Genomic DNA, 13,890 nt, shown 5'->3' on the forward strand with positions numbered 1-13,890 from the left:
TAATTTTATTTTATTCTCAAAATATAATGTGATTTTTAAAATTAGAATTTAATCAAAATTCAATAATAAGTAATCCCAAATCGATCTAATAATAATTTTAAAAAGTTTATATCTTTTAAACATAACTCGTTATTTATATATACTAATTTGGGCGTGAAAAATGGGATTGTTAGGGTGTGTCATTCTACTCTGTGTCCAACCCGTTTTAGCAAACCAAAATTCACCGTCAATTTACCCAAAAAAAAAAAAAAAATTTAACAGTGCTAATTAACATATATACTGCTGCGAAGCTTAGAATATATATATATATATAGTGCAAAAACGATAAATATATATGCTTGAGATGTAGTTTAATTTTTATGCCTCTTGAAGAAAATCAAATGCTAATGAGTGAAAGCAGTCAATTGAGAGACGATATACTCGAATTAAGTAGCCTGAACGCTTTTTTTTTTTTTTTTTTTTTAATATATATATAATTTGGGAAATATTATCATGTCTGTGATTCTAATTTTTTTTATCATTATTAAAATTATTATTTTTATTTATTTATTAATATAATGGTACCTATCATTGTTTCGACTACAAGCTATAGCTTGTGGCTCTTCGCTAATTGTTATTTCCTTGATTTTCTAATTGTTGAGGGGATAAATTCATATTAGGGTTAACTTTTCAAGGTCCAAAAGAATTAAATTATATATATATTGATTTTTTTTTGGGGTGAATTTAATGTTAACCATATAATTAATTTAAAGTGGACAAAAAACATGACAAAGAATCCTTTTGTTATCTACTTCATGGTCGGTCTCTCAATCTTTGCCCTTATTGTAAATGAAGGTGAGTAGATTCGTTGATTAATTAAACTTTTTTATTAATTATATTTATAGTCGTTGTTTAATTACCTTCATTAATTAATTAAGTTGTAAACATTTTGCCTAATTCTCGATCGATTGCAGTATTATTTGTGAAAGGAGTTGATTTACCGTGTGTTCGTAAAAGCCAAACATGGAACGGGTTGTGCTTCAGCAGTTCAAAATGTAAATGGAAATGCATGGAATTAGAGCACGCCAAAACTGGAGGTTGTTCGGCCGTGTTCGTGTGTTACTGTCATTTCAATTACAATCCTATAACCGGACAATGTACGTGAAACTGATCATCAATGATATTTATATGTAAAATGATAATTATATAATGTTATACGTACAGTTATATATGACAGTTTATAGCCTAAATTAATCTCATATATATTAAACCAAACTTTTCTCTTTCAATGGCTAGATCGTGATGATTAGGTTTGTTTCTTATTTATTTATTTTTTAACAAAATACTATCTTTATTGATAAAATCAATTACTCACGAGTCATTGCTCATTTGTTACAATACCATAAATACAATTTAAAATTTCTTAGCTTCAACCCAAACTCTACCTATGACAGAAAAAATTGGCTCACGGGCAAGAAAATGAGCTACACAATTTGCATATCTCTTAACATGTGCAATACTCCATAATCTCATCTTACCTAGACCATCTTTGATTCCATTGATAAGATGACTCATTTTGCTCCAATTATGACCCATCGCTTTAACTCTATTGACAATCTGTACGTAAGGCGCGCATCTCCCTTCTAGCAAAATATCGAAGAAACCCATCTCCCTATAAAATCCCACGGCATGGATAGTAGCCAAAGCTTCAGCTCTACAAGTTTCTACCAAAAAGATTTTTGTAGTGCTACAGGCAACTAATACAGCTCTCTCATGATCCCGTACTATAAATACCGATCCCAATACATCTATTGGTCTTATCAATAGTTGCATCACAATTAACTTTAATCATAGCTGTGGGGGTTTTCTTTCAAGTAATTGGATCCTCCACATAAGTGAGACTCTCGATGGTCCCTTCATTTGTGTTTACCCTCTTAAAATCATTGAGAGAATTGCTAGATTCGACGGAAAGTTTATTGGGCGGGAGAAAAACTCCCCCATGGGCGCACCACCTCATTTCTTCGAAACCAGATTTTGCGTGCCACCACCACTACCAGTTCAAGATTTTCCATAGTACGGAGCTCCAATAATTTATCAAACACTTGCAAGAAAGTAAGACACATGTCCGAACATTTTTGAATTGGCTTGGGCCCACAGCACCATACATCTTTTGCAGCAGGACAACTTCAGGGAGAATGTTTCAAAGTCTCTACATCACTAGCACATATGGGACATAGTGCTTTCTGGACTACTTCTCGTCATTGCAAATACTCTTTCATTGGAAGAAGATCAATGCTTGCCACATAAACATTTTTGCCCCATTTGGTATTTTGAAATTTCGAATGGCCTTCCAAGCTTCATTCCCCGCTTGTTGCCTGAACCCACCCCCCCTCGTCCCCGCCCCCGCCCCCGCCCCCGCCCCTGCCCCCAGCTTCTTCTCATAGTCTATAGTTCTTTTTCCATATGATACACACTTCTGACAGAGAACTCCCTGTGCAATGTACCTCTCCAAATGAGTTGGTCCTTTGCTGGGACCGGACTAAGAGGAAGTTGACAAATAAGACATGCCTCCTCTTCATTGAAAACTAGCTTCATGGACTAGATGTATATTCCACCACTTTGTATCTGGGTCAATAAGCTCTATAACCCTTGCATCTTCCGCTAGATATCTTCCGCTAGATTTCTTCTTGGAGATTGGACCGTGAACAAAATTGGTGTAGGAAACCATGCATTTATCACCCCAGATTCGCACGTCTTTGCCATCTACCACTCGCCAAACCAATCCATTTTTTAGGACCTCAAAGGTAGACATTAAGCTTTGCCAAGCAAAAGATGGCCTTTTCCCAATGGTGGCCGTCAGAATTGAGGATTGTGGATAGTACTTGGCTTTGATAATTTGAGCTGTCAAAGAGTTAGGAGATTGCAGTAAACGCCAACAATGTTTGGAAAACAGACTTGGTTTTTTTTTCTTTTTCAAATTCATTGTTTTTGGAGGTGATACAGCAAAACCTAAAGACTTTTCATGGGGGTTGCTAAACTGTCTTAACCGGCCGCAGACATACATTATTCTTTGGTCAGTCTCCTATCAATTTTTGCTGATGTGGTATTGTCAATTTATCTTTCAATTAATCATAATTATAAAAACAATGTCAATGTCCCTCATGTCGGCCATTATATAAACTAATTTGGTAGTAAAAAAATGGTGTGTTTTAGAAAATTTGATCATTAAGGTTGTCATGAGTAAAGCAGCTCGTCGGCCTAGCTTTAGTTTTTAGGCAAGAGTCGGGCTACCTCAAATCAAAATAGAAATAGGGAAAAATGCAATTAGTCCATTTGATTTACCTGATCTACAATTAGTTCCATGTAGTATCTAAATGAACTTAAAAGTCCCTAAGATATGCCAAAAAAACAATTTACTCCTTATAGTCAAATTCCGTTCACTGAATTAACAGATGTTAATGTGACATTGACTTAAATAGGATATGTGTCATAATTTTATTCTTTTTATTTTTTATTTTTTATTTTTTATTTTGAAAATCTGAGTTTTTATTATAACTCAAGAGAGACCTGAAACTTGTTCATCAGTTACAATTTGCTGGAGAGGAGGGCAATCCTCACTCCATGAAATATCAGAATTTGATGACAAGGCATATTTAGCCAAATAATGGGCAGCCTGGTTTGCTGTCCTACGAACATGCTGAATCTCCACAGATCCCAAGCTGCAAAGTCTTTCTCTAGTGTCCAGCAGGAGCCCAGGGTCTTCAATACCGAGACAGTATGCAGCGAGTCTCCTTCGAAAATGAAATCTTGAAAACTTTGGACAGAACAGAACTTTGCCGCTTGCCACACTGCCATAGCCTTCGCTACATCCAGGTCAGTAATTCCGGGTACTACATTCGAATAAGCCCCTTTGAGTCCACCCTTATAGTCCCTCACTTCCACACCCACTCCCATGCGGCGGCGGTGTTGATTAACTGAAGCATCCCAATTAACTTTCAGTCTCTCTGGGGGAGGCAACATCCATTTGGCAGGGCTAGGGAGCGTTGCATCCACTGAAATTTGGGACCCTACAATAGCTTCTTTAAAACCTTCACATGACTCCATTGCCTGTCGAGCTACTTGGCTTGGTGCTGTAAAGAGATCTTAAAAAATGAATCTATTTTGCCTCAACCAGATGAATCTAGCAACTGTCAAAGCCAATTGCAGGTTATCATCCTCCAGCTTTGTCATCAATTTCTGCACCATACCAGCCATCTCTAGCAGCCAAAGATAGCTTCTGCAAAAGTTTAGGACACTCCTGCCACATTGCAGTTGCGGCCGGGCAATCCCATAGCACATGGCAAATGGTCTCCGGCTCCTTTAAACACACAGGGCATAAATGGTCTTGACCAATGTTTCTCTTAAATAAATTAACCTTGGTAGACAAAATTTCATGGCATACCTTCCAAGTGAAGTACTTTAGGACTGGGGGAGAAAGGAGTTTCCAAATATGCCGCTACACAGATTTCGTAATTGCAACCAAAGAGCATTCCCCTTTGTCCCTTTCTCGACGACTCTTTTCCATATGATAGGCAGATTTCACTGAGAAAAAACAGTTTTTTTGTACCCATCCAAATCCTCCTGAAGAAAGGGGCTAAGGGCCAAACTTGTGATGGAATTTGCTTCATTTGGTCTAAAAACTGAGTGGATAAGAGGATAATTCCACCACCTAGTAGTATGATCAATTAGTTCCGATACCCGAGCTTCTACTTGCAGGACTAACACCGGGGACTGTACAGTGAAAGAAGGGAGATTTGGAACCCATTTATCATTCCAAATGGATACTTTCTCACCATTCCCCACCTGCCATGCCAAACCCGATTCCAGCATGCTACATGCTTGGAATATGCTCCGCCATACATAGGAAGGCCGCCTTCCTAAACCTGCCTCCAAGAAATTAGAATTTGGAAAATATTTCTCATTGAGAATCCTTGTTGCCAGGGAGTGTGGATTCTGCACAAGTCTCCATCCTTGTTTAGCCAACGGAGCTAGATTAAAAATTTCAAGGTCCCAGAATCCCATTCCCCATTCTTGCTTTGATTTCCCCATCTTAGACCAGCTTAACCAAGAGATCTTCTAGTCGTTTTGTTAGGAACTCCACCAGAACCGACCCATCCGAGAATTCAGATTGTTGCACAAGGTCTTGAGCAGTCTGAAGATACTCATACTATAGGTTGATATATATAGCTTGCACCACTGCTTTAAGCAAAACCTCTTTTCCAGCCTAAGAGAGAAATTTTTCTTTCCAACCTTCTAACTTCTTCCAGACTCGGCCCTGGATTGCAGCAAATGTCTTCTTCTTCGATCTTCCTACCATGGTTGGGAGGCTCAAATACTTGTCAAAACTTGAAGCAGCTGATTGCCCCACCATAGCACAAATTTGATCAATGAACTCTTGCTTGGTATTTCAACTAAAAAAGAGGCCAGTCTTCTCCATATTAATCTTTTGGCCTGAGGCTAATTCGTAAATGTGCAGTAAGTGATGAACATTACTCCACTCTATGAAATTAGCCATGCAAAAAAGTAAACTGTCGTCAGCAAATAGGAGATGACTAAGCTTCATGCCTTTTGTGGAAACAGGCACCCCACTGATAGAGCCTTCAACCTCAGCTTTCTGGATCAACGAACTCAAGCCTTCTGCGCATAAGAGGAAAAGATAAGGGGATAGATGATCCCCTTGTCTAATGCCTCTTGAAGGATAAATATTTCCATAAGGCCTGTCATTGATGAGAACCGAGTAAGAAACGGTCCTTACACAAATCATGATCTTCGCAATCCATCTCTCCTCAAAACCAAGCTTCCTCATTATGCCTTCTAGATAATCCCACTACACCCGATCATAGGCTTTGCTCATGTCGAGCTTTGTGGCCATAAAATCTTTCTTCCCTTGTAACCATGTAGCCATCGTGTGGAGAGCTTAATAAGCGACGATTACATTGTCTATGATAAGCCTCCTGGGCAGGAATGCACTTTGGTGCTGAGAGATCATCAAAGGCAGTACCTATTTGAACCTATTTGCAAGTGTCCTGGCCATGATTTTGTAAAAAACGTTACATAGACTTATGGGTCGAAAGTCGTTAACCGCAGAGGCATTAGAATGCTTAGGGATTAAAGAAATATAAGTATAGTTAAGGCTAGGATCAAAAACCCCTTTATTAAGAAACTGCAAAACAACATACCTCACTTTGCCTCCTACAACGCTCCAGTGTTTATGGAAAAAACAAGCTCCATACCCATCGGGACCTGGCGCTTTCAAAGAGTGCATCTGGGAAATAGCTTGATCCACCTCTTGGGGAGTAAAATCCTTTAGAATGATTGAATTCATCTCAGTCGTGACCTTGGGATTCACTGCCTCAAGACAATTATCTCTCCCTACCGAAACTGCAGTTGAGAAGAGTTGTTGGAAGTATCCAGTAAACGCCTCTCCCATACCTTCTTCTAAATCCCACAAGCCTCCTTCCAAATCTCTGATTTTGTAAAGGTGATTGTTTCTCCTTCTTTGGGTAGCCCAGGCGTGGAAATACCGTGTATTCCGGTCTCCCCCCCTTAAACCACGATCTTTTTGCCCTCTGCCGCCACTTAATACCCTCCAGTTCCAACAGATTATCAATCTCATGCTGTAGGCTCTTAATTTTGTCTCGATCTTCCGCCTGCTCATTACTCTGGATCTTCACTAATTGATCGTTGAGCTCTTTTAGCTTTCTATGGGGTCTACCATACTTTGACTGACTCCACTGTGATAAGGCCAGACGGCAATTGTCAAGTCGTTTGACCATTTCACTCAATGGATTTTAAACATGAACCTCCTGCTCATAAGCATTCTTTATAATGTCACCAGACTCCTCATCAACATTCCATTTTGCTTCAAATTTGAAGGAGCACTCTCCTCTTCTCCGAGCTAGTAAAGATCGAAATTTCACCCACACAGGTTTGTGATCCAAGCTTCTAGTAGGCAGAATCTCGACGACCATCTTCGGGAAGTGTTGACACCAGCCTCTAGTGGCCAGAGCCCTATCAAGTCGTTCCTGGATGAACTCTTCCCCTTCACGTTTATTTGACCACGTGAACTTAGGTCCCCTAAATCCCAGATCACCAAGTTCACAAGCTTCAATAGTAGCTCGGAATAGATCCATCTGAGAATCCGACCTAGTATTGTCCCCCCTCTTTTCAGATGCTGAAAGGATTTCATTGAAATCCCCTAGGCACAACCAATTATGGGCTGATGATAACTCAACGTCTTTAGCAAGTTCCAAGAATCTTCCCTCTGAGTAGCAATGGGATTACCATAGAAACCAGTTAGTTTCCAAGAAAACTCGGATCCTGCCAAGGTTACCATAGCACTTATGTGCCTCACCGAATAATTTTGCACCACCATCTCACTATCATCCAGCCATAGCAGAGCCAAACCCCCGCTTAAACCAACAGGTTCCACTATAATGAGACCAGAGAAACCAATTCTTCTACGAATCCATTGCATAACTTTATTCCTCACTTTTGTTTCCATCAGTAACAAAAGTTTGGGTCGCTTATCATTCACCATACAGTGGAGGTCCCAAACTGCTCGAGGGGTCCCAAGCCCCCGGCAGTTCCAACTTATAATTTTATTCGCTATAATGTTTCACATTATCGGAATATATTAATTTAGTGGTTGGAATTGTACGGAATTTGACTATAGGTAATAAATTGTTTTTTTGATATAACTCTGAGACCTCAGAGTTTATTTTAATATTACATGAAATTAATAAATAAATGGTACTTTCGTTAATGTACAATGTGCCGTGTAATATTTAAAGCATATTACATCAAGCTATATAATATTTTAGTGACGTACCACATCAAACTAATCACAATCTAATTCATGAACCAAATGCTTGACTTGATTTGAATCGTACGTCCAAATTCTTGCACTTCATTGAATAATAATAATAATAGTAGTAATAAAAAATTGGGAAAACTACAATTTACCCCCCTAAAGTATACACCATTTTGCAATTCTGGCACCAATGTTTAGATTGCTTCAATTGCACCCAAGAAAGTTGCAAAAATTTGCAATCCACCCCCTTCCATCTGAAACTGCCGTTTGAAGTGACGGAACTCCAACCACGTGCGTGGCACGTGCATTTTTTGGACGAAACTTGACCAAGATGCCCTCCTTTCTATTTAAAACACAACGTTTTTTTAACCCTTGAACTCGTCATCTTCTTCCTTTTTCTTATCACGCAAATCTCTCGATCTTCTCTTGGTGCCTCCAGCTGAACCAGCTTACACAAAAGCAGCTTGTGGGCATTGGCTTGGACGAGAAGGCGGCGTCCCTGCGTGATGTTCTGGTACCCTCCATAACCGTTCTAATAATGGGTTGTGGATTAATTTATAAACAATGTATAACTGTTTATATAGTTGGTGAGTCTTATGCAGAAGGCTTTCTCATTATCTTTTTGGAAGCTTGGAATAAAGCTTTGTTTAAGAACATGAAAACATAGGTGAATAGTAATATGAATAAAGGAACTGAAAGTATGTTTGCTGAAAAAACATGCAAGGATCGGGTCCTCCATTCCATATATGTTGAGGTGTGTATTAGTTACAAGGAAATAAAATAAGAGGAACAAGTACAAGGTACAGAAAGTAATACAAGTTACAGAAAGAAAAAAATACAAGACCAAGAAATCTGAAAATGAGAGAAGATGGAAGACTTGTAGCCTGTAGGCTTGTCTGCACTGATATGTTTCGTGTGGCTAGCTTGGCACGGTGTCTGAGGCTGGTTTTGCAGCCTTTTCAACGTCCAAATTGTTTTTTAATTTTATAAACAGAGTCATGAAAATGGAAGGTGCAGCATTTTCACGTATAATCATTATGGGGCAAGAAAATGCCCTCACGTTTCTGCCAAAGCTTTCATGGCTACTTAAAACCAATGAAACAATGAAGACCCAGAAAGCCAAGATAACATAGTTGAAGAAAACTAGCTATGAATGCTATGGAAAAGGCCAAATATGAGGGACCGATATCAAGAAACATCAACTTAATTATTTAGAAATTTATATATGGGGAAAAAGTGGACTTTGAGACATTGACACGAAGAAGTCCCCAACTCTTTTTATGTGTGTACGTTTCATATACTAGGAATCTACGACCAAAGATTTGGGTAATGCTTAGGGACGTTAGCTTTGGTCACGGCTATATGTGGAATTACCTCTAGTGTTGTGCATGAATGGCAGGCTGGCAACTGTTGAAACATTTGCTAGCCCACACGGCAAGCATCAGGTAGTGAGGTAATTCTGCGTAGAGCAGTGGTAATGCAGATGTTTCAACAGCTGCCGTTCATGCACAACAAAGGAGTAGAGATCATAATATTTCCATCAACATGGCTCTGAGTTATCTTTCTTCATCATTGTTGTTGAAAAAAGAGTTGGTATTGCTGTCGGTGAAACAGTAAGTATATCTATATATTTTATACAAAACAAAAGTAGAGCCTATGTGCTTTTGCTCACCATCACCATCGCTCAACACTTGTGGGTCCCCAATAATGGGTTGTGCCTTGTTTCAGTGGCACATGTCGATAGTTTTCTTCACAAACTATTTCCAGTCTCACAAAAAACAAGGAGATAAAAACAATAGAACTTAGACCAGGACCAGATTGAAGGCTTGAATGCTGCAGTAAGTGGCCTCTGTTTTGGTTGGGTAAAACAGGGGTGAACAGAGGAATTTTAATGGGCCAGGAAGCTGAGCAACGTGGGTATAGAATTGAGGATGGGTGAGGTGGCAAGAATATGAGTAACTTTCTGTATATCACAGGAGGGGATAAGACGTTTCTCTAAGTTGAGTTTGAACAGAAATGGGTTTGAAGAAAGGATGGTAATGAGCAGCAAAGGGTTTCCTACGCTTTCCTTCATTTTCCCAAGAAAACACTAACAAAGCATATAATTAACCAAAATAGACTCGAAAGAAAAGGCGAAGAGAAGATAGGATTACTCGTGAGTGCAGAAAAGGAAGGAAGGTCTATATAGATGCCGTGGAACATTCAACTTGAACTTGGAGGAGGGTCTATATAGATGCCTCAACCACCCTTTCTCTTCCCCACCAGTCCCACTCATAATGAGTAGAGAGAAAGAAAGAGAAGATATTTTTCTTCTTTTTTTGAAGTAGAAAGAGAGAGAAGATCTGATGCAGAAGAATAGAAGGAACGAGCTTCTTCTACCGAAGAATGAAGGATTCTAAAGACCTTCCCTTGAATATATAATACAGCTTCTATTGAACCATACCATGATGCCATTCAACACGTTTTCAATTTACCCACTGCCCATCATGATTGTAAGTCTAACCACCAACTGGTTAAGTGTAACTGCCAACTCTGTGCAGACTTGACGGTGGTGAGTTTGCATGGATGTTGCAGTTGGACGAAGAAGACGAGGACGTACGTGGAGTTTGGTTTTTTATTTTTTTATTTTTACCAAAACGATGCATTTTTGTAATAAATGAGGTCATTTTTGTCAACTTATGTCTAAAAATGTCATGTGTCATGCACATGGGTGCATTTTCGTCTCATCAGACGGAGCAATTGGACGGAAGGGGGTGGATTGTAAATTTTTGCAACTTTCTTGGGTGCAATTGAAGTAATCTAAACATTAGTACCAAAATTGCAAATTAGTGTAAACTTCAGGGGGGTAAATTGTAGTTTTCCCTAAAAAATTTATAAGAAAATCCAAAAATTGGGGGTGCAAGTACTACAACCTTGTGAGCAGGAGAGAGCCACAGCTTCAATTCTGCTCATCCTGAGGCAAAGCTAGCTTCAAATATTCCATGCGAGACTATATATTCAACACCTAGCTAGCGTAGAACAAAAAGTTGAAGTTAAAATGAAAAGGCTTCTACTTAATTCATTATTTTTATCCTTTTATTTTTTATTTTTTATTTTTTATGGTGGCATGGCAGAATTCTCCCCCAATGTCAATAAGGTTATGTTTCATGTGGAGAGGAGCGGATCGGAGGACCTAACAAATATTTGGGCGTGAAAGCCCAATTAATAAAATATTGGGGTAATTACCTTTTTTTCCTATCACCTACCAGCCATTGTCAACATGCCCCCATGAACTGACACTTCGACCAAAAGAGAGCATCTAACTACCAACTTTACACACTTTGCCCCCTTCCGTCAGTTTAATTCGTAAAAAGACATAAATGCCCTCAACTTTTTTAAACATATTAATTTTAATATATTTTTTTTATTAATTACTGTTGGAGGGCATTTTGGTCTTTAAACCAAAATTAATACCCAAAAATGGAATATTCCGTCCAAGTTAACGGAATTCCTTGACGGAAGGGGGCAAAGTGTGTAAAGTTGGTAGTTGGATGCTCTTTTTTGGTCGATGTGTCAGTTCATAGAGGCATGTTGACAATGACTGGTAGTTGATGGGGAGAAAAGGTAATTACCCCAAAAATATTTTAACAGTGCTAACATATATATACTGCTGCAAAGCTTAATATATATTTACACTGCAAAACGATAAATATATATGCTTGAGACGTAGTTTAGTTTTTCGTCAAAGATTCTTGTGCCTCTTGAAGAAAATCAAATGCTAATGAGTGAAAGCTGTAGTCAATTGAGAGACGACATATTCGAAATAGCCTGGACGCTTCTTTTTTTTTTTTTTTTTTTTTTTTTTCAATATATATAATTTTGGAAATATTATCATGTCTGTGATTTTTTTTTTTTTATTTATTTATTAATATATATAATGGCATCTATCATTGTTTCGACTACAGCGCGCTAATTGTGAGCACTCTTCGCTAATTGTTATTTCCTTAATTTTCTAATTGTTGAGGGGATAAATTTAGGGTTAACTTTTCAAGGTGTGAAAGAATTAAATTTCATGTATATGAAACAAATGAAAATTCAGGTATCAATAAGGTATTTAACAATTTTTTTTTAATATATATAATTTTGGAAATATCATGTCTGTGATTTTTTTTATTATAATTAATTAAAAATTGCAAGCATTCGGCCAAAGCTAATTCTGATCCATTTTGTGCTACGTTACATACTGTGAACTTTACAAATTTGCACCGAAAAAGGTACCTAACCCAAGTTTTATTATTATTATTATTATTATTAAAATTATTATTTATTTATTTATTAGTGTAGTGGCATCGATCTATCATTGTTTCGGCGGCTACACCTCGTGTCTCTTCGCTAATTGTTATTTCCTTAATTTTCTAATTGTTGAGGGGATAAATTTGGGTTTAACTTTTCAAGGTGCGAAAGAATTAAATTTATATATATTGACTTTTTGTGGTAAATTTAATGTTAACCATATCATTAATTCTAAGCAGATGTACGAAAAACATGACAAAGATTAATCCTTTTGTTATCTACTTTATGGTCAGTCTCTCAATCGTTGCCCTTATTGTTAATGAAGGTGAGTAGATTCTTTGATTAATTAAACTTTGTTATTAATATGAACTTAATTATGTATACAGTCGATCGGTTTCCTCATATTTTGAACACTTTTAATTATATATATATTTTCGTTGTTTAATTACCCCCCATGCATTAATTAAGTTGTAAACATTTTGCCTAATTCTCGATCTATTATTGCATGCAGTATCATTTGTGAAAGGAATTGATTTACCGTGTGTTCGTGGAAGCAAAACATGGAAAGGGTTGTGCTTCAGCAGTTCAAAGTGTAGAAGGAAATGCATGGAATTGGAGCACGCCCAAAATGGAGCTTGTTCCGTGTTGGTGTGTTACTGTCGTTTCAACTACAATCCTATGAGCGAACAATGTGAAACTGATCATCAATGATTTATGTATTGATTATATAAGGTTATATGTACGTACAATTATACATGACGTACAGTTTATAGCCTAAATTATATTAATCTCATATTAAACCAAACTTTTCCCTTTCAATGGCTAGATTGTGACGATTAGATTTGTTTCGAATTCATTGTTTTGGAGGTGATCATATATATAGCAAAACCTAAAGACTTTTCAAGGGTGTTGCTAAACTGTCTTAACTTAGGCATGCTTTATTCTTCGGTCATTCTCCTATCATTTTTGGCTGACGTGATTCAATATATCCACATGCATTTCAATCGATCTTAATTATAAAAACAATATTGTTAATGTTCCCATGCCAGTCATTATATACACTAATTGCGAGTTTTAGAAAATTTGATCATTAAGGTTATCATGAGTTAAGTAGCTTGTCGGCCCAGCTCTAGTTTTTGGGTAAGAGTTGACCTACCTCAAATCAGAATAGAAGTAGTTAAAAAAAATTGTAAAATTAGTCCATGTGATTTACCCGATTTATAATTAGTTCTTTGTGGTATCAAAATGAATTTAAAAAATTGTAAAATTAGTCCATGTGATTTACCCCATTTATAATTAGTTCTTTGTGGTATCAAAATGAATTTAAAAATTTCTATAAGGTATGTAAAAAAATAAATTACTCCCTATAGTCAAAAAATTAACGGATGCTGTTAATATGACATTGGCTTAAATAGGACATATGTCATAATTTTATTTGCAATAGTGGACGGAATTAAACAAAATTTAATTTGAGGGAGTACATTATTTTTTTTTAGCTTAGAGTTCATTTTGATATTACATAAAACATACGTACTACATCAAACTTATAATCACAATCTAACAAGTTTTTCATACGTTTGGTTAATATATTTAAAAAATTTAATTTTTTCCAAGTGATCGAGCCATCCTTTAACTAATCACAATCTAACAAGTTTTTCGACCAGTGACCACCCCTCAATTAATTATTATTATTATTTTTGCCATTTGAAGGTGTCGCAAGGGTCAAATAATAAAACCAGAAAATGTTACATATATTTAACAAAACAGATATTGATAAAGGCACGAGC

General features: G+C 37.2%; 1 protein-coding gene across 2 annotated transcripts; it reads left to right on the top strand.

Annotated features, from left to right (window-relative positions):
* Window positions 1–739: 739 nt before the first annotated feature.
* Window positions 740–12,922, top strand: LOC133869828 (defensin-like protein 19). 2 transcript variants are annotated; one of them, XM_062306908.1, is made up of 4 exons: window positions 740–834; window positions 954–1,136; window positions 12,343–12,428; window positions 12,615–12,922. In XM_062306908.1, the coding sequence occupies exons 2-4, from the start codon at window positions 1,039–1,041 to the stop codon at window positions 12,812–12,814; spliced, it is 384 nt and encodes a 127-aa protein (XP_062162892.1). In that variant the 5' UTR covers window positions 740–834; window positions 954–1,038; the 3' UTR covers window positions 12,815–12,922. The 2 variants fall into 2 exon arrangements, with proteins under 2 accessions (XP_062162892.1, XP_062162889.1); XM_062306905.1 differs by lacking the exon at window positions 12,343–12,428 and having other exon boundaries at window positions 746–834.
* The last annotated feature ends 968 nt before the right edge of the window (window positions 12,923–13,890 follow it).

This window comes from Alnus glutinosa, chromosome 5, assembly GCF_958979055.1.
Source record: "Alnus glutinosa chromosome 5, dhAlnGlut1.1, whole genome shotgun sequence".
Lineage (NCBI taxonomy): Eukaryota > Viridiplantae > Streptophyta > Magnoliopsida > Fagales > Betulaceae > Alnus > Alnus glutinosa.

Excerpts from the sequence above, each read along its gene's own strand:
- LOC133869828 (XM_062306905.1), top strand. The coding sequence starts at position 765 with ATGACAAAGAATCCTTTTGTTATCTACTTCATGGTCGGTCTCTCAATC. Across the intron at positions 835-953 it reads TGCCCTTATTGTAAATGAAG|TATTATTTGTGAAAGGAGTT; the intron begins GTGAGTAGATTC and ends GATCGATTGCAG. Across the intron at positions 1,137-12,614 it reads CAATCCTATAACCGGACAAT|TATCATTTGTGAAAGGAATT; the intron begins GTACGTGAAACT and ends TATTGCATGCAG.